General features: G+C 41.6%; 1 protein-coding gene across 3 annotated transcripts in view; it reads right to left on the reverse strand.

Moving 5' to 3' along the window:
• cped1 (cadherin-like and PC-esterase domain containing 1) overlaps window positions 1-27,258 on the reverse strand; it is a 248,485-nt gene that overhangs the window by 163,122 nt on the left and 58,105 nt on the right. For all 3 annotated transcript variants that reach the window (XR_013498726.1, XR_013498727.1, XM_078219832.1), the window contains exons 3-5: window positions 23,812-23,915; window positions 18,097-18,181; window positions 2,070-2,208 (exon numbers count right to left, since the gene is read on the reverse strand). Coding sequence is in view for 1 of the 3 variants with exons in the window: in XM_078219832.1 (XP_078075958.1) it covers window positions 2,070-2,208; window positions 18,097-18,181; window positions 23,812-23,915 (328 nt within the window). In the remaining 2 variants the exon portion in view is untranslated. The remainder of the gene's footprint in view (window positions 1-2,069; window positions 2,209-18,096; window positions 18,182-23,811; window positions 23,916-27,258) is intronic.

Raw genomic sequence — 27,258 nt, forward strand, 5'->3', positions numbered from 1 at the left:
AACGGTTCATATTTTCAACGCATCTTAGAAAGCGATAGCAGTGATGCTATTATACATAGTTAATAATTAATTAGAAAAAATGCATTGTATTTCTAACATTATACACGTGTCAAAGAACAGACATAGAACTTGTCCAGGGAACAATTAGCCACTCAGCTTAACATTAGTAGTAGGAAAAATAATGGAATCTCTACTAAAGGAGAAAATAGAAAAGAAATCTAGAAACCAAAAATATAATCAACACAAAAACAGAAAACCTCAGCTGGTCTGACAGCATCTGCGGAGAGAGAACAGAGACTGGATCACCCTTCACCAAAAATATAATAACGTATAGTCAAAATGAATTTCAAAAGGGAAAGTATTGCAAGACCTATTTCATTGAAGGAGCAGAGATGGAATGAATCTAGATTTCCAAAAGGCCTTCAATAAGTTACAACCTATTAGAGTAATGATGAAAGTCACAACATGCAGAATCTGGGGACTGGTAGTGGAACAGATAACTCGCTGGCTACAAAACAGAAAGCAAAGAGCAGGAGTAAAAAGGTACCAACCACAGTGGCAGAAGGTGGAAAGTAGGGTCCCAAAAAGATCAGTACTGTGACCATTGTATTGTTGTTCACAATTTATATTAATTGTTTAGAATCATAAATACAAGTTGTAAATTTGCAGATGCCCCTCCATTTGGGGTGGTTAGCCACTCCGAGGAGGACTGCCACACTTTGCAATAATGCATTGGAAAACGTGAAGAATGGGTATGTAATTGACAAATTATTTTCAGCAGGGTTAAGCGTGAGATAGGATCTAAAATAGGAGAAGACCCTTTAGTCGCTCAAATCTAATTGACCATTCATTATGTGACGAAGGCCCAACTCCATGTGTGACCAAACTCATATGCTGACTTTTGCCCTGTATCCTTAATAACTTCTGTTCACAAAAACCTATCAGTCTATATTTTGCAATTGATCTACCACATTGTCATTTGTGGAAGAGAGCTCCAAACTTGTACATTGCTTTGTGTACAGGAGTGTTTCCTAATTTCATTCCAGAAAGAACTGGGATTTATTTTTGGGCAGTGTCCTGTTGTCCTAGACTCTCCAGCCATTGGAAATACTTTTTCTCTTTCTACACTTTTTCTTCCCTTTAATATCTTGAAAATGTTGATCAAATCACTCTTATCTTCATAAAGTCCAGGGAAAACAATCCTAGTTTGAGTAATAACCTCTTCAATTTAACCTGTGGAGTCCAAATATCATTCTGGTAAACCTACGTTGCACTAAGAAACTAAATAGTGATTTCAGAAGAAAGGGTGTGAATGTGGAACTCTCTCCTGCAGGGAGCAGCTGGAATGAATAGTTTGGATACATTTAAGGGGAGGCTGAAGAGCCCATCTGGTTCACTAATGTCCTTTAGGGAAGGAAATCTGCCGTCCTTACCTGGTCTGGCCTACATGTGACTTCAGAGCTATAGCAATGTGGTTGACTCTCAACTGCCCTCTGAAATGGCCTATTAAGCCATTCAGTTATAACAGCGTTTCAAGAAGGCAGCTCACCACCACCTTCTCAAGGGCAACTGCAGATGGGAAATAAATGCTGGCAAGCCAGTGATGCCCACGTCCCACAAATGAATAAAAAGAATTGCAACTTTTTTGCACCAGGGGGATCATCAGAGCTATTTCAATTTAGCAATACAAGGGATCATGCGGATCGAGGACCTTTCCTTATTGGAAGAAGTTGTGTAACTATTTCTTGCATTAAGGCCCACCTCCTGGGATCAAATGGTGCTCTTTATCAGTTCTGATGAAAGTTCATTACCTAAAATGTTAACATTGTTTCACTCTCCACAGATACTGTCTGATTTGCTGAGAATTTAAAGCATCTTCAGTTTTTGCTTCAAAATTATTGCTCACAGAAGCTGCTGTTTGCCTGGCCCCCCATTTCACAAATGGTGGAACCTTTAAAGGTTAGAACATTCATTATGTTCTGAATAAAAGTACATGAAAAGGATCATGCCTCAAAGAAGCATTATTTACAAGGCCAAAATATTGTTGCTATTCTTTGCGTTTATCTTACTGTTTCACCCCACTTTCATTGTCTGGATCTTCAAGCTTCAGAGGAGAGATTGAGCTTTCCACCTTTATCCTGTTGCTGGTAGTTTTCAGTTCTATGTAACGGTCGAAGCACAAGGGTGGAAGAACCAGCGGTTGAAGAACTGGAAGACAATGCATAAATTGTGTTTCTTTTGGAACCATTTTATCAGGCGCATCCAACATTACTGCAGCTATCCTGAATTAGAAACAGTATTGTTTTTATATTGAGGCAAACTACTTGATCATCAACAGCAATTTGTTAACTTTCTGCTCACAAGTACATTTGTATTCAGTTTAGCAAATTCATCAGCATAAGTATGGCAAATTTCCAGCGCAACATAAGCTGGTCAACAAAGGAGACATTTATGGCCTTTCTTTGTCCTACAAAATCTGAAACTTTGAAAGGAGATACTCGCTGCCTGCTGACCAGGAATATTATTTTGCTTTCCTACGCACTGTAATCTAAAACAAATCTTCAAAGGTTGGCCTGAATCATAACAAGGTTGTCCACAAAAAAAAAGAGTTTAAAAAATACTGTTCGAAATTTATTTATTCTTTATTAGAATCAAAAGTAAGCTTACATTAACACTGCAATGAAGTTACTGTGAAAATCTCCTAGTCGCCACACTACGGTGCCTGTTCGGGTACACAGAGAGAATTTAGCATGGCCAATGCACCCAACCAGCACGTCTTTCAGACTGTGGGAGGAAACTCAGAGCGCCCGGAGGAAACCCACGCAGACTTGGGGAGAATGTGCAGACTCCGCACAGAAGCTGACCTGAGCCAGGATTCGAATCAGGGTCCCTGGCGCTGTGAGGCAGCAATGCTAACCACAGTGCCACTCTACTGTCCACTGTACGCGTAACAGAAATATTGCACAAATTACAGAGTGAACTACCATTTAGCAGTGTTACTAAAGCCAGTCATATTAACAGGTACTAAAGATAATGAGACTATAAAATTGGAGGTTTTCCGAGAAAAATGCAACTCCGTTATTGCTGGTGATTGGAAAATTTCAGTTTACGTATGTTGTGGCCACTTCACAAGTTTTTATTGCAGAGTCCTGATGTTTTTAGGAACATAGAAACAGGAGCGGAAGTAGGCCATTCGGCCTACTGAGCCTTCTCCACCATTCAATAAGATCTTGGCTATTCTGTTTGGGGTGAGTTCCACATTCCCCATCAACCTCCAATAACTTTTGATTCCCTTTCCCATCAAGAATCTACTTATCTCCACCTTGCAAATATTCAAAGATCCCACTTCCACCGCCTTCTGAGGTAAAGAGTTCCAAAGTCCCACAAACCTCTGGGAGGAAAAAATTCTCCTCATCTTTGTTCTGTAAGGACGATCCCTAGCTATGTGGATCGCAAGAAGACTGGTCACAGCATAGTTCAGGCATAGACTGTTTCAATGGTGCAGCCCCCATGCTTCACAATACTGACGCTAGTGCCCCACAAAAGGAGGGGTGTTGGAATCCACTTCTCCAATACCAGTCTTTGATCATCCCTCTAATTTTATGTACCCTATGCCAATTGTATGTGTCCCAGGTAATAATCCAGAGATTATAACCATTGAGGTTATGCTTTTCAATTTAGTGCCTAGTTCCTCATACTCTCTATGCAGAACCTCTTTTCTAGTTCTATCTATGTCATTGACACCTATGTGGACCACCACCACTGGATTCTCCCCCTCCCACTACAAGTTCCTCTTCAGCCCTGAGCAGATATCCTAGCACTGGGTAGGCAACACAGCCATCTGGACTCCTGCTCTTTGCTGTAGAGAATAGTGTCAATCTCCCTCACCATACTATCTCCTTCATCACTTCATTCCTTTTTCTCCTCCTGCTTGAATGGCTTCCTGGACCATGGTGTCACGATCAGGTAGCTCATCCACCCTCTCATCCAAGCAAGTTGAGAGAACCTCAAATCTATTAGACAATTGCAGAGGTCACCCAAGGAGGAGTGCGCAGAAAATGGTGAAATCTGCAGAGGCTAAATGAAGAATTGTAAAGAAAGTTAACAGAGCACTAGCTCGGAAAGACAGGCAAGGAGGAAAGCTGAAGTACAGACCCTTAGTTAACAAGTTACAAAAAGAAACAGTAAAAGCAAAAGAACGATGGTTAAGAGATTAGATGTGATGTATGTTAAGAATTGGATCAGCTCAGAAAGTTGGCCCTTATGTATATAAAAGCAAAGGAGATTAGTGACACTCAGCATAAATGAATAAATTGAACAGCAATAGAGAGTTTTTTATTAACAAATCCTGATGAAATAAGGAACAGATGGAAGGAACATATTGAAGAAGTATGTGGGAAAAATGAAAAACTGAAATGATTGAGCTAGAGGAACGGTGTTGACATGTTGACATCAATTTCATTGAACCAGAAATGCTAAAGGCTGAAAGAAGAGCAGTGATAAATGAGATATAAAAAATGAAAAAGCAGCTGGAATAGATGAAAGAACTATAGAGCTGATTAAAAACGTAGAAGGAATGTAACAATGCTCTCTAAACTGTGTGTGCAAAGATATTTATTTATCAAGAGCATGGCCAGAGGACTTCATGTAGAAAATAATGATCAACCCAAGACAGAAGCCAAAGGCATGTCAATGTTTTGATGTTTGTACAATTAGTCTGAATGGCCATGCATTGAGGGTTGTGGTAATAATTGAAACAAAGACCATAGGTGGGGAGGCACGGATCTACACTGGGGATGACCAGTGCAGAATGCTGCAATACGAAGGGACCCGGGTGCCCTTGTATATGAATCACCTGGATTTTGCTGCCAAAGTGTGTAGCTTGAATCAGGAAACCCCCTAACCCAGCAGGCATACCTTGATAGAAAGGGCTCCATTCAGACCCACTTTTCACTCTGCCGAGTTAGGGTAGGATAAAGTCAGGCCCATCGGCCCCCAGAAGCAGATCAGAGGCAGTCCAGTTGTTTGCTTATATTTTAGATATTCAAGCCCTCACCACTCACACCCCCTCAATGTCCCACCCATTCAACAATCTCCCTCCATGCCAACCCATGAATTTCCAACCAACTCCATAACTGTTCATATCTTCCCTCTCCATTCATGGCATTTGCTGCCCAAACACTCATTATACTCAGTAAAGAACGAATGGACAACTAGTAACAATGGCATGTGCAGAATTGCTTAAAAACCCATTCATAATTTCCTTTAAAAATAACTACTGTTGCTACAACCCTATATCAACCAAAAACAGAAGCTACAAGTACTTGATTCCGCTTTATCCTCTGCAAATAAATACTTGAGCCATTGGTCAAAGAAAAATTGCTTTTTACAACATCATAAAGTTGCCAATTAAGCAAAGTTTTCCCTTCTCTGCACCGGTATCAACAAAGGTGGTCATTACATGGGAGTCTGGGCTCTCAGCCAAGCATACATAATGAATCTTAATTGACAATTATTTTGATTGGCAATGGTTGATGGGGGTGCAGGCATAAAATTGGAATTAAGGCCACAATCAGGTCAACCACAATCTTCTTGAATGGCAAAGCAGGTTCAAAGGGTGGAATACTTAATCCTGCTCCAATTCTTATGCTCTTCCGTTCTGAATTCCAGGGAGGGAAATGGATGAGCGAAGCAATTGGCATACTAAGATGGATCAAAGACACAGAATCTGGCATTAAGATATCGGGGGTGAGGTCACAAATGATAAGACCAATTAGATTTGCAGATAACAAGTACTTGTAGCAGGCACAGAAGAGGAGTAACAAGAACTAGTAGACAGATGGTGGCACAGTGGTTAGCACTGCTGCTTCACAGTGCCAGGGACCAAGGTTCAATTCCAGCCTTGGTCACTGTCTATGTGGAGTTTGTACTTTCTTCCCGTTTCTGCGTAGGATTCCTCCAGTTTCCTCCTACAGTCCAAATATGTGCGGGTTAAGTTGATTGGCCAAGCTAGAATTGACCCTAGAGTCAGGGGGGGTTAGCAGGGTAAATGTGTGGGGCTACGGGAATAGGGCCTGGGTGGGACTGTGGTCAGTACAGAATTGATGGGCCGAATGGCCTCCTTCTGTACTGTGGGGATTCTATGATTCCATGACTAGTAACAGCAGCTAGGAACTTTAGAATAAGAGTGAATATTGGCAAAATCAAAGTGTCTCAAAATTAACAAGAAATAATCATAAAATGAAAAATTAGAACGGGGCAAGAATTCAAGTATTTAGGAAATATAATATCTGCAGATGGAAGATGAATAAATAAATAAGAACAAGGATAGCAGTGGGAAAGGCTGTGCTTAATATTGAAATATAGTTGGTAACCAGAAGCGATGAGTTAGATTTGGAGTGTTGTTTTTCATGGAACTTTGAGGCTTGGACCTTACAAAAAGAGGAGACCAACTTGCTAAAAAGCTTCGAAATGTGGGATTGGAAGAGAAGAGAAAGGCCTGGTTTGACAGAGAAAGTAACAACTGATGAAGTGCTGAGAGGAGCGAACAAAGAAATTTGCTGAATGTAATTCGGAAAAGGTAATGAGAGCTAAGCAGGACAGATCTTAAGAGGAAACAGACCAGTAAGAGGCATTGCAGGGGAAAGATTTCAAGGGAATCCAGGAAGTGGAAGGAATATCAATGCTGAATGTGGCTTGAAAATTGAAGGAAGCTGTTGGAAAATGACAGACATGGGGAAGATTATAATGCAAGGACCTGTCTTCAGGCACAGCGCACATAAAGATAATGATAGGTGAGTAAAATATATGTTACAGCAAAAGCCAAAAAACTTGACGTGAATTTATGATTCAATTTAAGTACAAATTTAAAGTGTTATTTTATATTCTTTTGGGGAACCTTAACCAGTTTGAGCCACAATCCCATCCCCCTGCTCCATCTCTTTACTTTATATATATTTTTATTCATTCGTGGGACGTGGGTGTTGCTGGTTGGCCAGCATTTGTTGCCCATCCCTAGTTGCCCGAGGGCAGTTGAGAGTCAACCATATTGCTGTGGCTCTGGAGTCACATATAGGCCAGGCCAAGTAAAGGTGGCAGATTTCCTTCCCTAAAAGGACATTTGTGAACTAGATGGGTTTTTCCAACAATTGACAATGGTTTCATGGTCATCAGTAGATTCCTAATTCCTGATCATTTTTATTGAATTTAAATTCCACCATTTGCTGTGGCAGGATTCGAACCTAGGTCTCTAGAACATTAGTTGAGTTTCTGGATTAATAGTCTAGGGATAATCCCACTAAGCTGTGGCCTCTCCATATTCATTTCTATCAAATCATAATGAGATTATACATTCACTTAAGTCATTATATATTTTGGTTCATAATGTCAGATTGTTGGCACATGACAGCTGAATGACAGAGATAAAGAATCATAGAAACCCTACAGTGCAGAAGGAGGCCATTCGGCCCATCGAGTCTGCACCAACCACAATCACACCTAGGCCCTATTCCCGTAACCCCACATATTTACCCTGCTAATCCCCTGACACTAGGGTCAATTTAGCATGACCAATCCACCTAACCCGCACATCTTTGGACTGTGGGAGGAAACCGGAGCACCCGGAGGAAACCCATGCGCACCCGGAGGAAACCCATGCGCACACGAGGAGAATGTACAAACTCCACACAGACAGTGATCCGAGGCTGGAATTGAACCCGGGGACTTAGCGCTGTGAGGCAGCAGTGCTAACCACTGTGCCACTGTACCACCCCAAAGTGTGGGAATCATCTGGCTGTTCACACCAGCGGAATTTTCTGGTCCTGCTGCAGTGAACGGTGATTTGGCTGAGCGCCAAATTCTCCGACCTCGCTTGCAGCAATGGTGGGGCATGAGCGACCTGAGAATTCCGGCCAATGAATCTGACCCTGAGGTAGCCAGAGGTTTCCACACCAAATCCTGCAATTGAAATTTCTATAGGTTGCTGTTTTAAACCGCAATTTTTATAATCGGAATATTAAACTTGATCAATGTTACAGGCAGATCCTGGAATGAGAGACTTTAGTGTATAACTGGACATAGGCAAAGCCACATCTCAACGTCCAAAATAAGACTTACATATAATCTAAAGATAAACTTTTAGACAACTGAAACTCTGGAAATAAAGACTGTTATTTGACCTTTAATCATTACTGTGCTATTTTTGTAAGTTTTAAATTGAATGATCAACTCTTAAAAATACACCAAATGAACGATAACCAAATGACACCCATGTATTTTTAAACTTCAAAGATGGATTACAACTTCACAGTGATCCCAGGATGTTACCACAAGCTGTATCCTAATTCAGGATGCACGGTAGAGCTAATTGCATTCTGCTGCTGTCTCATTGCTATAGAACTAACAGATTGACTTCCCACCCAGCTATTTCATGAGTTAGAAACCACATAATTCATGAATGATAACGTTATGAGTGAGTTCTGAAGATCTTTCTTCTGAATGGGGTGAAACGATATTCCACAATAGCATAATGGATATTTATACTGTGTGTAGCGCACTGAATACTCTCTTTATACTACAAGTGAAATAACACAAGTGTTTGCTCTTCAGAGCTGGTCATTTAGTTTCAAGTTCACAAACATGACCTAACAAGACATTTATGGTGAAATATATGTGACCGCTTAGAGTCTCACGTATCAAGAGAGTTTTTCTTAACAGGACATAGAGACATGGTTTAACTCCATGATTAAGTCATGCACGTAGAAATAACCGGGATATAAATTGAACACCAGTTTTTTTCAATTTGTTGCAAAACTCCAAACATGCAGATCACAGCTTGGAACAGGGGCCGCAGTGAGCGTGCCATGCATACGTTGGAAGCTTTGACAATAGGCAGATAAGGACATCAAACAGCTTCTCAAACTGATTGATGCATTTCAGCAAACTTCAACTGCGTACAGTCCAGTGTCTCATCACTCACTGCTGAACTTGCACTCACTCAACTCCTCATGCCACCACTCACAAGTGCAATTCAGAGAGCCCGATATCCAATGTAGCTGAGGTGTTTTTAACTAATGATTGCTCATGTAAACTTTGTGAAAGTAATATGATGTAATCTTAAAGGAGTTTTAATGACTTGCTGGCCTTGGAAGGGAGCATTCCTGCATCACAACAGCAAAGTTAGAGGAGTTTCCTGCCTTGTATATTAAAGTCTGTTGAAGTTATGGGGTGGGGGAGGGGGGGGGGGCATAATTGCCATCCCTCGTGCTCTATAACATGACCGGGAGGTGAAGTTGGGAACTGTGGGTGGATGCAGAAGTAGGAGAGCTTTCCAGCAAAATAAGACGGGCTTTTGTTTGATCTTTAACAGCCTCCTCAGGCCTTCAAAATACGTCACATGATCCCCTTCATTTTACCCCAGTTAAAGACACTGTCCCAAAACATACTCTTATAAAACCTCATAATTGTAACAATATGGAGGCCATCTCAGGAGGCAGGATAGACGGAGAGGGGGGTTGCAGGATCCCTTTGTTCCAGATTTGTTAGAGGGTCAGTTAGCTCAGTTGGTTGGATGGCTGATTTGTGATATGGAGTGACGCCAATAGCACTGGTTCAATTCCTGTACTGGCTGAGGTTATCCATAGAGGCCAGTAAATGTTCAGATATATAGGTACCTCTGATTTAAGTAACAAGACAGCATATTCATCTGCTGTCCAAGAGGCCTGCTGAGACTCCCTTATGAAGACACAATTGCACAATTCAAAACCTTTGCAGAACAATTTTATCCAACAATCCACCCAATAACACATAAAAACTGAACTACCCTTCGTGCCTGACTTCTAGGTGCCTGTTCCTGGCCTAGCATCCCTACGCAATGCAGTATCCCAGTGACTGCAGCATGGTTGATGGCAGATTGCTACTTTAAGAAGTCTCACAACACCAGGTTAAAGTCCAACAGGTTTATTTGGTAGCAAAAGCCAGTAGCTTTCGGAGCGCTGCCCCTTCGTCAGGTGAGTGGGAGTTCTGTTCACAAACAGGGCATATAAAGACACAAACTCAATTTACAAAATAATGGTTGGAATGCGAGTCTTTACAGGTTATCAAGTCTTAAAGGTAGAGGCAATGTGAGTGGAGAGAGTGTTAAGCACAGGTTAAAGAGATATGTCCTACTTTCACAGAGTCTGCAGGCGGCCTTCCAACTGGCCAGAGTTCTGGGCCTTCAGAATGGACCACAGAACTTTGAGCTGCTGACTGAGTCAATAACAGGGGCATTGTTCAAGAGGCAGTGATGGAAGCATGAATGCTGTCATCCAGAGAGAGTGAGAAGTCTCACAAAAACAGGTTAAAGTCCAACAGATTTATTTGGAATCACGAGCTTTCGGAGCGCTGCTCCTTCATTTCACCTGATGAATCTGTTGGATAATTGTTGGGTTTTGCAATGAAACCCTGCATAACCGTGTTGATGATTTCAAGCACATTTGGCCACCTACATTCCCCCCAAAGATGTAGCTCATCCATAATTCCAAACTGATCTCCCTGATGTTACATTTCCATTCTTACACTCTCCATTTCTATTCTCTGTGTAAAATTGCCTAGTTAATGTTAATACTATGAGTCCCATCCAAGAAATTGATGGCCAAGGAAGGTGCATTCATAATGTGGCCAAACAGGCTGAGTGTCAACCTGCAAATCCTTCCAAACACACCAATGGTTGGTGGTAAGCGTAGGAGAGTCTCCTGGTCAGTCATGTTTGATGTGGAGTGACGCCCTTCAAGCTATAAGGTCTTGCCAACTAATGACCTGTTCTGAGAATTGCTATCTAGGTTTTTAAAAAATTAATTCATGGGACATGGATGTGGCTGGCTGGCTCGCATTTATTGCCCATCAGTAATTGCCCTTGGAGGGTAGTTGAGAGTCAACCACATTACATGTGACTCCAGAGCACAGCAAGCCAAGCCGGGAAATGACGGCAGATTTCCTTCCCTAAAGGACATTAGTGAACCATCAGCAATGGTTTCATTAATTCCAGATTTTTTTTATTGAATTCAAATTCCACCATCTGCCATGGCGGGATTCAAACCTGGGTCCCTCGAATATTAACAAAGTTTATGGATTAATAGACTAGTGTTTGATAATAGCACGAGATCATTGCTTCCCCTACTAGTGCGGGAAGAGAATTGGAATTGGAAACTGTACAGACTAAATGAAAAGAACCATAATTTTTAAAACTGGTTCGGTACATTGTTACAGCAACAGAAGTCCTTTGTGATGACATGCAGAAGGCAATCTGTATTCTGGGCAAAATATTAAATTATTCCATCAGTAAAAAAGATTAACCAAATATATGGATAGAATATATTCCGTTTATATTGTACAATTAATTCCAGGCCCTGAATGAAGAACTGGACTGTGAATGGATGCTGTTCCTGCAACAAGTTATAGGGCTGGTATAAAAATAGCTGCATTTGATTTATGTGTTGTTTTTAAATTGCTTCACAGTTCCCCAGTATATTTCAAAGGTCCATAAAACAATCTCCCAGAAGTATTAAAATAATTCTTTGAGGGAAGTGAGTCACAAATGCTACACAGTTTAATACCGTCAAAAAATAATTACAACGGAGTCCCAACTGCCTGCGCTCACAACATCCGCACTCGCAATTGCCTATGAACTAGACGGACAGGAGTGGGTGTTTTATTGTAATGCAACTTGCAACAGCTGGTTACAACTTTGGGTCAGGTTTTAAATGATCTGTGATTAATCTTCTGTGTGCACCAGTCAGGTCTGGTCGGGGGTTTGGAATAGTTCAGGTCAAGCTTTTTTTTTGCTGAGTTATATAGAATCTACTCAGCATAAAGCACAGTGCACAAAATCATTTGAGGTCAGTCAGGTGGCTGCTTTTGTTGAAATTCTTTTCACAGCTGTGTTGCCAGCTCATGTCTGTCAGGAATGCAGTGTATCTTTTATGGACCAGGGGCCACAACTCAATTATTCACCAATTGAGATCGTCCGCTAGAAGGAGATCATCCAGTATAATTGGGAAGCCCCTACATTTTTAAATGGAGAATAGTGGATGATCAGAGCAATTACGGTGCAAACTCACAAAGGTTTTCAGATCATATTATACACTTCAAAGTAAAGCTGCCACAGCACGTACATATTGCCATTTCAGAAGGAGACCCTTTCCTGAGAACAAAGACAATTGATGTGTGATGTCAGCATTGCTGAAGGATTATTGGCTATGACAAACTTCAATGTATAATGTAATAACAATACGCAGTTCATTATTAAAAATAACATAGTGTCTCACGGGTGGATACCCATTTTCCATTTCAGACAACAGAAGACATTCCGTGATTCACAACTGTTTTATTATTATTATTCAACTAGCATTCAGTACAAATACCCCTCTCCCCTAGCATTCAGCACAAATACCCCTCTCCCCTTCTGCATGCTCACGTTGTCCAGAAGGAACTCTCCTAGTGGGGGACACCCAACTCTTAAGTACAGACGTCAATGAGAAACAATCACTGTCAACTCACTCTGAAGCTGGTTCTGGTTCACTCTTAAAGGGACCTGCATTTCCTTTTCTTAATAAGAGGGGAAAAAGTTACATTTAGACAAAGGTACCTAGATATAAAAATGGGGATTAAACATATTTTCAGATTCCACATTGTTACATAGTGAGACTTCCTTTTCCTAGAACCTTCAACAGCTTTTCTGTAGAGGCATTCCTCTTAGTCAAACAATCCGATAGTTGATGATTAATATTTACCCACCTTAACTTAGAGTATTTTCTCCACTCCGATATCTGCTTTAAAGTGGCTATGTCTATCCTAAGCCTTTTTTGATTCATGCATCTTGTAGAATGCACATTATCTCACAACGATTGGTTATCTGTATAACATCATACAGGTATCGTTCTGTTAATCTCTTCTTTTATACAACATTTCCTCCAAGATCTTGGACAAATAGAACGCCATTGCCAATGGCATCAACGAGAACAAGAGTTTCAGTGATTAATGTGCTTTTCACCACTCTCATTTTCTTTACCTTCCATGACAAGGGGGCAACTTCTCCCATTCTCTCCCACAAGAAATATTGCAAATCCTCCAGCACTGGAAAATCCATTGCCAAGGTTTGCATGTGAGGCATCACTAAAAATGATTAATTTTGTGTTGTTGGGATCACTCGAAGCTGGGAATCGTTGCATACACTTATCTATTTTTAAATGCTTTTAAAAGTTTTATTCGTTCTCAAGATGTCCTCCACCTTCAGATTTTGTCATGACAAAACTAAGTTCCAGCACATGAAAACTTGCATCTGCTCTTGTCTGTGCGGCATACCAAATGGGTTGCCTGGTGAGACTCCTCAGCTGTTCCATCTCATCCTTGGCAGCAGCCGCATCTTCTGTCCAGATCTGGTATGATTAATTTGTGATGGGACAGACATTGTGACTGCTGATGTAAAATTACATCTCACTCAACCTGTTTAATTTCCAAACCCACATATTTGAAAGTCCCAGAAGCTTGAACTGCCAATTTTAAATTCCATTCCTAATTTGATTAATGACATTCTCTTGCGTCAGTAGTGCTCCCCTGTAAAGAAACGTCATTTGCATGCATCATAAAGATGCCCGAGAGTTTTCCATTACAGTGCTGGGTCCACCTTCAGTTATGAACACCTTGAGCATGATCTTAACGGCCAATCACACCCCGCTGTCGCTGCAGCAGGGACGGAGAACTTGGCGCCCACCCAAATCTCTGTTCACTGCATCGGGATCAGAAAATCCCGCCGGCATGAACAGACGTAAAGATTCCGGCCCTTAACTTTAACAGAACTGCCTTGACTGAAAAGTACCACACCCAAGAGGCTTCATTCAACCTATGGACATGGTTGTTCAATTTCCAGAGCCTTCCTTCTATTCCTGTAGCTTCTTTCAGAAGTTGAAGGAATGCTTCCTGCTTGAGCATGTTACATAAGGACATAAGAACTAGGAGAAGGAGTAGGCCTTCTGGCCCCTCGAGCCTGCTCCGCCATTCAATAAGATCATGGCTGATCTTTTCGTGGACTCAGCTCCACTTACCCGCCCGCTCACCATAACCCTTAATTCCTTTACTGTTCAAAAATGGATCTATCCTTGTCTTAAAAACATTCAATGAGGTAGCCTCAACTGCTTCACTGGGCAGGGAATTCCACAGATTCAGAACCCTTTGAGTGAAGAAGTTCCTCCTCAACTCAGTCCTAAATCTGCTTCCCTTTATTTTGAGGTTACCTTCTAGTTCTAGTTTCACCTGCCAGTGGAAACAACTTCTTTGCTTCTATCTTATCTATTCCTTTCATAATCTTATATGTTTCTATAAGATCTCCCCTCATTCTTCTGAATTCCAATGAGTATAGCCCCAGTCTGCTCAGTCACTCCTCATAAGCCAACTCTGGAATCAACCTAATGAATCTCCTCTGCACCCCCTCCCATGCCAGTATATCCTTTCTCAAGTAAGGAGACCAAAATTGTAAACAGTACTCCAGGTGTGGCCTCACCAGCACTTTATACAGCTGCAACATAACCTCGCTCTTTTTAAACTCCATCTCTCTAGCAATGAAAGAAAAAATTCCATTTGCCTTCTTAATTATCTGCAAACCAACTCCTTGAGATTCTTGCACAAGGACACCCAGGTCCCTCTGCACAGCAGCATGCTGCAATTTTTTACCATTTAAATAATAGTCCATTTTGCTGTTATTCCTACCAAAATGGATGACCTCTCATTTACCAACATTGTACTCGATCTGCCAGATCCTCGCCCACTCGCTTAGACTATCTATATCCCTTTGCAGACTTTCAGCATCCTCTGCACACTTTGCTCTTCCACCCATCTTAGTGTCATCTGTGAATTTTGACACACTACACTTGATCCCCAACTCCAAATCATATATGTAAATCATAAACAATTGCGGTTCCAACACTGATCCCTGAGGCACACCACTAGTCACTAATCGCCAACCAGAAAAACACCCATTTACCCCCACTCTTTGTTTTCTGTTAGTTAACCAATCCTCTATCCATGCTAATACATTACCCGTAACACCGTGCACCTTTGTCTTATGTAGCAATCTTTGTCAAATGCCTTCTGGAAATCCAGATACACCACATCAACAGGTTCCCCATTGTCCACTGTACATGTAATGTTCTCAAAGAATTCCACCAAATTAGTCAAACATGACCTTCCCTCGTGAACCCATGCTGCATCGTACTAATGGGACAATTTATATCCAGGTGTCTCGCTATTTCTTCCTTGATGATAGATTCAAGCATTTTCCCTACTACAGAAGTTAAGCTAACCGGCCTATAGTTACCTGCCTTTTGTCTCTCTCCTTTTTTAATCAGTGGCGTCACATTTGCTGTTTTCCAATCTGCGGGAACCACCCCAGAGTCCAGTGAATTTTGGTAAATTACCACTAGTGCATTTGCTAACTTCTCCCGCCATCTCTTTTAGTACCCTGGGATGCATTCCATCAGGACCAGGAGACTTGTCTACCTTTAGCCCCATTAACTTGCCCCACACCACCCCTTTCGTGACAATGATAGTTTCTAGTTCCTCACCTGCCATAGCCTTCCTGTCATCAATTTTTGGCATATTATTTGTGTCTTCCACTGTGAAGACCGACACAAAGTACCTGTTCAATGCCTCAGCCATTTTCTCATTTCCAGTTATTACATCCCCCTTTCTCATCCTCTAAAGGACCAATGTTTACTTTCACCACTCTTTTTTGTTTCATATATTTGTGGAAACTTTTGCTATCTGTTTTTATATTCTGAGCTGTTTACTCTCAGAATCCATCTTACCTTTCATTGTAGCTTTTCTCGTGACTTTCTGTTGACCTTTAAAGATTTCCCATTCCTTTAGGTTCCCACTAATTTTTGCCACTTTGTATGCATACTCTGGAGGAAAACTGCTTCGATATCAATGGGATTGCACTTCCAAAAATATTTTGTCAAAATGGCTAAAAAGATCTTCAAAACAACCTTCCCACCTCAGGAGGAATCTACCCAGATCTCCCTATCCCCCAAGCATTCATTGCTTTTTTCAGTTGAAGACTTATTCAGCAATAACAATATATCAAACAACACATTTCCGCAACTTCACATGACAGGACCACTCTCTTTAAAGACATTAATATATTATCATCTTTGAATCAAAAGCAGATGATGCTTTCATATCCCTTGACTCTATTTTTACCAGCTTTGTCAAGCGTTTCCAAATAACAGTTTAGCCAATTGACCCCACACACTGTTGAGGTACAACCACTATCTAGTACAGCACAATTGAATGAATTGGCATCCAAGATATACCCATGGGCCAACTTATGTTTTTGGCCACTAATCCAATATTTTCTTGCCCTTCATCCTTATACCACCTTCATCATCAGAACTATTTGCTTCACGGTTGCTTCAAATGATATTTGGACATCATGATACTTAAAGTCACACCGGAAACACCTTTTGATTATTCCCTGTGTATTTCCAAGATTCATTTGCTGCCAGCTATCGTCCAAATCTGATGTTTTGCTTTGATTCTGAAATCTATTAAAAGTACAACCCACCTCAGAATGTCTTCCAGCAATTCTTTCTTTGTATGAGCGCCTGTGAGATTTTGAGAGTCAGTAATTGTGGAGTCCTCCATTCTCATTACCCCTGCAGGATTTCCAAATTCTCTCACAAAGGCAGCTGGAAACAATTGGTTCACCTAATTTTTTTTTATAGAGCAGCAGTCATTTGTTAAAAAAAGAGTCATCACCACGAAACTGAACACCTGTCAAAACCAAAAGTCTATCGATGTGTGCAATTCTCGCACAATCTAATAATTTGAACACCAAGTACACTTGCTGGAATTTCTAGATTAAATGTCTTTGGTCTCTTATATAAAGTCTCAACATCCATGACACATTCTTCCATGGACTAACTGCCCATCTTCTTAAATTTATCAAATATTGACCACACCTCATAAGCCATCCTTCTCGTAAATTTTGTTCCTAAATTGTGTTAGAATCGATAATCCTCATCAGCATCTAAGCCAGTTACATTCAGTTCTGAAAATACTTTTGCCAAAATCTTGCTGCCGTTTATATTGGCGGGATCTTACGGTCCAACCGATAGTGCACCCCCGCCACCGGTTTCCCAGTGGCAAGGGGTGCGTTTAATGGGAAACCCTGTTGCCAATGGCAGGACCATAAGATCCTGTCATCAGCATGTGGCACGCCACCTTCCGCCACTGCAAAACACGCCGCAGGAGGTGGGGGGGGGGGGGATATCCCACCCCTTATTTCTAATCTTACTTCTTTCTGGTGAAGACAAATGCTGGAAACCTGCGACCTTCGCTGGGATTCTCTGGCGTTGCTGCAGTGAATGGAGTTTTGGTTGAGTGCCAAATTCTCCATTCTCACTGGCAGCGGGGTGGGTATGGATGAGATTGGAGAATTCCGCCCAAGGCCAAAGCCATACCATGCTTCCTCTTGGCTGGAGAAAGGATCCAAGACCACATCTTCACCTCCTTCGTCCATTGTTTGTGTGGCTCCAGTGCTAAAAATACTGGCGGTTAATCATAGTTTGTGATCCTGCGACATGACTCAGCCATTTCACCTCAAAAACCATCGGGAACTTTGCTTTTGTTAGACAGAGGAATTAATTTCTGTTTTCTTTATTTTCCCACCGGAAGGGATTGAGGCCAATCCTCTGCTGCCATGTCATAAAGATGGATATCCATTTACCAAATTAAGCGGTGGAAGACATTCTGTAATTCACAACTGCTTTATTGTTTATATTATAGTTCAGTACAAATATCAGTTTCCACTCTTCTGTTCTCCATCCTCTCCCTGTCCAGAAGCAATCCTGTACTGGCAAAACCCAGCTCTTAAGTACAGTCTTCAATGAGAACCACCTGTTCGCAAACTCATTCTGGTTTACTCTTAAAGGGACCTGTATTTCCAACATTGTCATGTGGTACTTTAATAGAGGATCAAGAACCTTTAAAAAGTCTGTATACTTACTTCAAACAAGACAATGCAACCAAACAAATAAGGTTAACATGAGAAAGGTTATTTACCTGGCAATTTTTGAGCGATATCCATAATCTGACAAAATCCATCTTTTCTGCAAAGTGCATGTTCTAGCCCTGGGATTCTATTTACCTGAAAGTAAATCCATAATCTTAATGGCGTCAACTATTATCAGTTCAAGAAGTTATTAACATAGAAACATAGAAACTAGAAGCAGCAGTGGGCCATTTGGCCCTTCGAGCCTGCTCCGTCATTCATTCTGATCAGGGCTGATCATCAAATTCAATATCCTGATCTCTGCTTTCCCCCATATTCCTTGATCCCTTTAGCCCCAAGAGCTATATCAAATTTCTTCTTGAAATCAGACAATGTTTTGGCCTCAACTACTTTTTGTGGTAGTGAATTCCACACATTCACCACTCTCTGAATGAAGAAATTTCTCCTCACCTCAGTTCAAAAATGTTTACCCCTTATCCTCAAATTATGTCCCCTAGTTCTGGACTCCCCACAATCGGGAACATTCTTTCTGATTCTACCCTGTCAAACTCTGATAGAATTTTATAAGCTTCTACGAGATCCCCTCTCACTCTTCTATCTTCTAAATTTCAGTGAATACAATCCTAATTGACTTAGTCTCTCCTCATATAACAGACCTGCCATTCCAGGAAACAACCTGGTAAACCTTTGCTGTACTCCTTCTATAGCAAGGACATTCTTCCTCAGATAAGGACACCAATGCTGCGCGCAATACTCCAGGTGCGGCCTCACCAACACACAAGTTGTACATTTTCAATATTTTTGTACCCTGCAGATAATATTCTGTGTGAAACTAGCCTGTGGAGTGTGGAGCTACAATCAGGATTATTTGATGAGGGCCAATTAGATGTTCTAATATAAAATTTACATTAAGTGATTGCATTTTAATAAATCAGTTGTACTTTTTATCAAGAAAAATATAAAATATATTTTCTTCATTCACCCCTAAGGTTTATACAATTGATAGTCACATTCATTTAGTTATGGATTGCATTATCCAACTTTTCATCTGTGCCGACGGTTCTATATAAATTTCCAACAAAACATTTCAGGAATGTGGTGAGAGATTTTCAGCAAAATATAGCTTAAAAGAATGAGAGGTGACTTTATTGAAAGCAGCATGGCAGCACAGTGGTTAGCACTGCCGCTTCACAGCACCAGGGACCCGGGTTCAATTCTGGCCTCGGGTCACTGCCTGTGTGGAGTTTGCACATTCTCTGCGTGTCTGCATGGGTTTCCTCCGGGTGCTCTGGTTTCCTCCCACAGTCCAAAGATTTGTGGATTAGGTGGATTGGCCGTGCTAAATTGACCCTTAGTGTCAGGGGATTAAATACGTGGGGTTATGGGGATGGGGCCTGGGTGGGATTGTTGTCGGTGCAGGCTTGATGGGCCGAATGGCCTCCTTCTGCACTGTAGGTATTCTATGATTCTTTAGAATTGCAGTAAAACATCTCTATTCCTATACTCGAATCCTCTCGCTATGAAGGTCAACATACTATTTGCCTTCTTTACTGCCTGCTCTTCCTGTGCACTTACTTTCACCGACTGAAGAGTATTTTCTTTACTATTAAATAATTAATAAATAAAATATTCCTTAAAAAGCACACCCAATAATTGATCTAGGGTATGCCAACAATGAGATGAGTCGAGTTGACTTCCCTGTGCTGTCAACTTATCGTTTGAAACAATCAAATAACCCAATGTGACTCTGCAAAAAACATCAAGGGTCTAGCTACTTCAGTAACAGGACCAGATTAATCCTGAAGGCCTCAGTCTTAACTGGCTGAAAATGAGGAAACCTTTTTGAAGATAATTTTAGACATAGAATCTTTACAGTGCAGAAGGAAGCCATTCAGCCCATCAAGCCTGCACTGACAACAGGCCCTATCCCCGTAATCCCACGTATTTACCCTTCCATTCCTCCTGCCACTGAGGGACAATTTAGCATGGCAATTCCACCTAACCCGCACATCTTTCGGACTGTGGGAGCAAACCGGAGCACCCGGAGAAAACCCACGCAGACACGGGGAGAATGTGCAAACTCCACACAGACAGTGACCCAGGGTCAGGATCGAACCCGGGTCCCTGGCGCTGTGAGGCAGCAGTGCTAACCACTGTGCCACCCTTACTTTCAGACTGCAGAAAGAAAGAAACTGAATGAAAGGGATAACTACTTTGAATTATTGCTGAAACTTGTTGTAAAAAGAGAAAATAGCAGATCAATTAAAATATACATTTCTCTCAATATGTTTAAAATGAAAATTAAGTTCAAACAAAGAAGTAGAAACGAGTTAATATGTGAAATGGGAATATTGGAAGAATAAATTCCATTTAATTAGTTCTTGATGACATCTCTTTGAAATGTCCGAAAACACTCAATATAACGATGAATTACTCTGTAAGGCTGTAACTATTTCTTGTATTCGTAAAGCAGAAAAGGAGGTTAAATAAACTGAGTGGGAATAACATTTGAGCAGCATTATAGTTTCTGCATGTAACATTCAGGCTTATTAAAGCTTCACGAAAAGTCGGATGAATTGATTTTTTTTAAACAAGCTGGTTCAGCAAATTCAGCAAGCTGGCCCAAATTCCTCGATGTTACCAGTTATTGAAAAGTTAAAAGGAAGCTTCAGAGAATATTGAATTTGGATACAGATAGATGCCACATTTCAAATAACCACCATCATCATTAACAAGCGTGTTGCTGCCTTCACATTTCAATTCTCGATGGGGCATTTACTAATACTGACGACATCCAGTTCTTTGCATCACGAGATTTAAAGCTTCTCTTGGTGACAGAAAAAGATAATTGTCAGGAGGCCTTACAAACCGTGTTAAAATAGCAGCTGCAACCATCAATATGAGGTCAGTCTTTTACTCGCTCTGATCCCACTGCCTTCCTGCTGTGTGCCGATGTTAATCTGCTCTTTTGCACAGGAAGGCAGTGGGTTCCCTCTTTAAATATGCAGTGATAGCTTTGCTGTTAGGCTAGACCTGGTGATGGTGAGTCCATAGAATCCCTACAGAGTAGAAGGAGGCCATTTGGCTCATCAAGTGTGCACTGACACTCTGAAAGAGCTTTTTACCCAACTCCTCCCCCCCAACCCTGCGCCCAGTGCTAACCACTGTCCCACCATGCCACCCATGGCCATGGGCCAGAAGAGGATTAAGGCAGGTAAGAAATTGTTAAGGAGGAGAGAAAAAGCTCATTTGGGCAAACGAGAGTTCTGGACTTCTCGTTCCACAGGCTGGCTTCACAGCAACCCCACAATTCTGTCGAGAGCTCCAAACATCACTTAACTCCCTACAGCGTAGAAAGAAGCCCATCCAAGTCTGCACCGACAACAATCCCACCCAGGCCCTATCCTTGTAATCCCATGTATTTATCCGGCTAATCTCCCTGACACGAAGAGACAATTCAGCATGGTCAATGAACCTAATCCGCATATAAGAACAAGGAGCAGGAGTAGGCCATCTGGCCCCTCGAGCCTGCTCCACCATTCAATAAGATCATGGCTGATCTTTTCATGGAATCAGCTCCTCTTACCCGCCCGTTCACCATAACCCTTAATTCCTTTACTGTTCAAAAATGTATCTATCCTTGCCTTAAAAACATTCAATGAGGTAGCCTCAACTGCTTCACTGGGCAGGGAATTCCACAGATTCACAACCCTTTGTGTGAAGAAGTTCAGTCCTAAATCTGCTTCCCCTTATTTTGAGGCTATGCCCCCTAATTCTAGTTTCACCAGCCAGTGGAAACAACTTCCCTGCTTCTATCTTATCTATTCCCTTCATAATCTTATATGTTTCTATAAGATCTCCCCTCAGTCTTCTGAATTCCAATGAGTATACTCAGTCTCTCCTCATAAGCCAACCCTCTCAACTCCGGAATCAACCTAGTGAATCTCCTCTGCACCCCCTCCAGTGTCAGTATATCCTTTCTCAAGTCTTTGGGGTGAGAGAGGAAACCGGAGCGCCTGAAGGAAACCCACACAAACACGGGGGGAATGTGCAAACTCCACAGAGACAGTGACCAGACTTGAACCCGCGTCTCTCGCACTGTGAGGCAGCAGTGCTAACTCACTGTGCCAACTTGAGCCCAGACTTTGCTCTTGCTGCCACATTCCCACTCCCACACACCAGCTAGGGAGTGAAGCTGGTCAGGTTCCAGCACATTGGTGGAAAAGTTTATAGTGGTGAAACCTGACGATGAAAATCTGAATCCCTGAGTTTGCCACCTGTTTCGAACTTGCAGCGCACCTGACCAATCAACACTTTAAAATTGGAGCTAAAGATTTGATGGAAGACATGAGAATTAAAAACACATGATGCAGATAAATCTTAATCCTGATAAATGCCAAAAGTACATATCAGGAATGCAACTGCACTCTTCGGTGCTTTTCTGGATATTAAAAATGTTATATTCACGTAAATGTGTTTACCTGCTTGCATGAAAAATATCCAACTCATATTTCAATTCCACTTGAATATCTAATAGTTTTATACAAAGTTACCACCTTGAACCAAATCAGGTGGCACAGTGGCACAGTAGTTAGCATTGCCACCTCACAGCGCCAGGGACCCGGGTTCGATTCCCGGCCTCAGGTCACTGTCTGTGTGGAGTCTGCACGTTCTCCCCGTGTCTGCATGGGTTTCCTCCAGGTGCTCCAGTTTCCTCCCACAGTCTGAAAGACGTGCTGGTTAGCTGCATCAGCCATGCTAAATTCTCCCTCAGAGTACCTGAACAGGCACCGGAGTGTGGCGACTAAGGAATTTTCACAGTAACTTCATTGCAGTGTTAATGTAAGCCCACTTGTGACACTAATAAATAAACTTTAAACTCCTCTGTCTAGAGACAGGACACTTATGTTGGTAAAATAAATTTGGTATTCTTGTGTCAAGACTTTGTAATGCAAACTGGCTGCTACCATGATACATTATTGCTGGCTGTGTGGAGCAACAAATTCAGGTTTAAATGAAAACAGATTTAAATGTTATGTCAGTATATCAATAAAGTCAGACAGTCAAATTTTACAGACTAATTTACAGGAAACAATTTGCAACCAATTTGAATGATAGCTTTAAACCAAGAGAAAATCGAAGTGTGGCAATCGGCTAGAATGTTGGAATGATTTATGAATAATATATTTTGTTACAATTTTTAAGTTTAGAGGGGCCGCCACGACCTGCTCATTTTGTGACGTTTTTTGCAGCTGGTTTTTCACTGTGGTTCGGCACCTCTCCCCCTCATTCAGAAGGCTGTGGGTTCAAGTCTAATTTCTTAGACCTGAGGTGAAAAATTCAGTCCAAACACTCCAGTGCAATATTGAGGGAGTGCTGCACGATCAAAGGCGCAATATTTTGGATGAGATATTAAACCAAGGCATTGTCTGCATGGTGAGGTAAAAGATCCCATGGCACTACTCCAAAAAAGAGGAAGGAAGTTATCTCCAGTTTCCCGGCTAATACTTATCCCTCGAACGAATCCCCAAAAGAGATTGTCTAGTCATTATCACTTTGCTCTTTGTGGGAGCTTGCAAATTGGCTGCAAATTGTTTCCTACACAACAGCAGTGACCCATGCTTCAGAAATACTTCAATGGCTGTAAATGCTTTCGGATGTCTGGTATGTAAATGTGTGTCTGTGTGCTTTGGAATGAAACTCAATGTAAAAACACAATTAAAATAAAAGAAAGACACTTTCTAATCCAGGCTAAATTTAATTACCTTCTGATGAAGCTGGAGCTGTTCAAATTCTTCTTTCTGAAGACACCTTTGGCCACTTGGCTCATTTGAAGTGAAACAAATCAGCAGGTCCCAAAATTCCACTCCTAAAAAAGAATTGGGATCATTGTCAACCCTACCGTGGAATGTTTCTACTAATGAATCAATTTGGCACAGATTTTGCAAGCAGCCTCAAATGAATGGCATAATTCTTCATCACATTTATACCCGAACACATATGTCCTGTGGGAAGTTTCCCTGTATGTCGTACTTGTTCTGAAATTCAAAACAGTCCAACCCCCACTAAAGAGGATTGGGGATCTGTGCAAGCAGGGAAATTAACTGTGTCTCCATAACCAATCAGGTTAAATAATCCTTACCGAGACACAAGGGACGCAATCTTACCGGCCCTTCACACCATGCTCCCGCTGCAGCAAAGTCGGAGAATTTGACAGCCGGCCAAATCTCCGTTCACTGTAGCGGGATGGGAAAATCCTGCCGGCGTGAATGGTGGTAAGATTCCGGCCACAGTGTCTGATTTTAACTCTATGACAGTAAATGGGATTTGAGTGAGTTAAAATCAGATCTGCAGGATTGAAATTAGGAAGTACAAATTGGAATATTTAGTAGAAATGCCAAATTATGTACAGAAAGCAAAATAAAGAGAGGATACATAAAATGGGATTGAGAGAGAGAGATGAAGGAGACAGAATGAAAAAGCAAAACACAGTTTTTTGTTTAGTTATTTAAAATCTCGAGCTAAAATTTAAAATTGTAAAAAAATAATGTGGTGCAACATTCTTAAAAGTAAATTTTCAGTGCCAGAGAGGCTGTTTGGCGGTAATTAAGAGTTGCCATGCTGTTAATCAAAATGCTTACACTTTAATGGACAAGCACTAACATTTTCTGGCATGTTTAGTGGGCTTTTATTGGGTAAGTACCACAATTTCACATGCTTCTTGTACATAAATTCCAAACCTCTCAGCAAGATTCTATTCGGGCAAAGCCTCTGGAGGAGTGGGCTGACTTAGACAGCAACTGCCTGATTTCCCCATTTAACTGCACATGTGCAGACACTTGAGGTTGCTGTCGGAGATACTCCTCAATAACGGCAAGCGCTGAAACCTCACCATTCGGCCAATTTGCATCAATGCAGCTATGCCAGTTGTAGCTCAGTTGGTAGAAAACTTGCTACCGAATCACACAATTCTGGGTTGAATTCCTACCCCAGGACACGAGCAAAATGAAGCAAGGCTCCAGTGCGGTACTGAGGGAGTGTTAGCATGGTTGGAGTTGCTATTGTTTAGATGAGACATAAAATTGAAGCCTCCTGTGCTTGCTTTGGTGAATATAAACAATCGTATTTTAAATCGCCATTTTAAAGAAGAGCAGGGCAGTCATTCCTGGCCGATATTTATCCCTCAGTCAACATCAGAAAAAGCAGATGACCTGATCATTATCATCTTGCTCTTTGTGAAGAGTTTGCCGAGCACAGATTACTTGCTGCGTTTCCTACATTATGACAGTCACTGCATTTCAAAAAGTACTTCCTTCACTGTGAAGAGTTTCTAGATGTCTCGTGGTTGTGTGAAAAGTGCCACTTAAATCCAAGTCTTTCCTCTTAGCTGTCAATTGTTTAGTAGCACAAGTGTAAAACACCAGTTACTAGAAGAAGATTCAGTTGAAAGTTCAGATGACAGAAGTCCGGAAAAATGTAGTCAAGGTGCACGCAGTTGATTGGTGCATTTATTAATCACCAAGCCTCTCGCAGATACCCAAGTTTGTGAAAACCTGCAAAAGACATCACCATCCTGAAACTGGGAAAATCCAAAAATATTCCTGCCAATTTCATTGCTGGGCGCTTTGTATGAGCTCCTTGATAAGACATTACTTCAAAGGCTCATGTCACACGTTAGGAATACTCCCCTGAGGAGAAATGTGGGTTTGCATCTGGACAGAATGCCTGTAACTAAATAATTGCATTCACAACTCACACAGAAGCTGATCACCTGTTTAGGCTCAAAATAATGGTGTTTGCAGCATTTATAATATGGAGAGGTGGTCTTCTGCTAACAATGTTTTCAATAATACAACATTGCATCTTCCAACAGCCATGCTTACCAACCACAACTTTTATATATGTCTCATGGCGGCACATGGTTAGCACTACTGCCTCACAACACCAGGGACCCGGGTTCGATTCCCGGCTTGGGTCACTGTCTGTGCAGAGTCTGCACATTCTCCCTGTGTCTGTGTGGGTTTACTCCGGGTGTTTTGGTTTTCTCCCACAGTCCAAAAGACGTGCTGGTTAGGTGCATTGGCCATGCTAAATTCTCCCTCAGTGCACCCGAACAGGCACCAGAGTGTGGCGACTAGGGGACTTACACAGTAACTTCATTGCAGTGTTAATGTAAGTCTACTTGTGACACTAATAAATAAACTTTAAAACTTTAAACATGGTGCAGATTAGCAGACTTTTATTTCTGAATAACTGGCAGTTCAGTCTTGACACCATTGCTTTATATTATATTAGTGACATCCACTGATGGAGATATGTTACATGAATGATCTTGTGACAATTGTCCAAGCACAATAACATGCCCAGCAGAATGCATACTTGCAGAACAATTGAAAATGCCTGAGGACTGTTATAAATGGTGACCGCTTCAGTCAAATCCTCAGAAAAGGTTTGTTGTTATTTCATGTGGGTTAGCAGTATGCACAAATACATTTCAGTTCTCCCTTCTGTGGTAAGGAACTAAGAGCACAAAGACCATAGAAACCCTACAGTGCAGAAGGAGGCAATTTGGTCCATCGAGTCTGCACCGAGAACAATCCCACCCAGGCCCTATCCCCGCAACCCCACACATCTACCCCACTAATCCCTCCAACCTACGCATCCCGGGACACTAAAGGTCAATATAGCATGGCCAATGCACCTAACCCGCACATCCTTGGACTGTGGGAGGAAACTGAGGCACCTGGAGGAAACGCATACAGACACGGGACATGCAAACTCCACACAAACAGTGACCTAAGCCGGGAATCGAACCCTGGTCTCTGGAGCTGTGAGACAGCAGTGCTAACCCCTATGCCACCGTGCTGCTCATATCCCATTAACTTATAGAGGTACTTGACCCTAGACCCATAAACTGTCAACATTGGATGAAAACTGCAGCCAAATAAAAACTAATACCTGCAATTTAATTCACAAATTACCTGTGAGCAGCTGGGGAGCTCACACTCTGCAGACAGCCAGCTTGGCTCTTGTTTTTTTACCTAATATTGTACATCAGCTTGGGCAGGACGAGCGCATACAAAGTTTGTCGACGTTCAACTGAATCATAACAGAAAAAGCATCACAAGAACGTTCAAACCACCACTGACCGTCTGCCTCTCCATCCTCATTTCAATGTCATCTTTCTGAAGAGAATCAGCATATAACCAGGC

The sequence above is a fragment of the Mustelus asterias genome, chromosome 9 (genome assembly GCF_964213995.1).
Source record: "Mustelus asterias chromosome 9, sMusAst1.hap1.1, whole genome shotgun sequence".
NCBI lineage: Eukaryota > Metazoa > Chordata > Chondrichthyes > Carcharhiniformes > Triakidae > Mustelus > Mustelus asterias.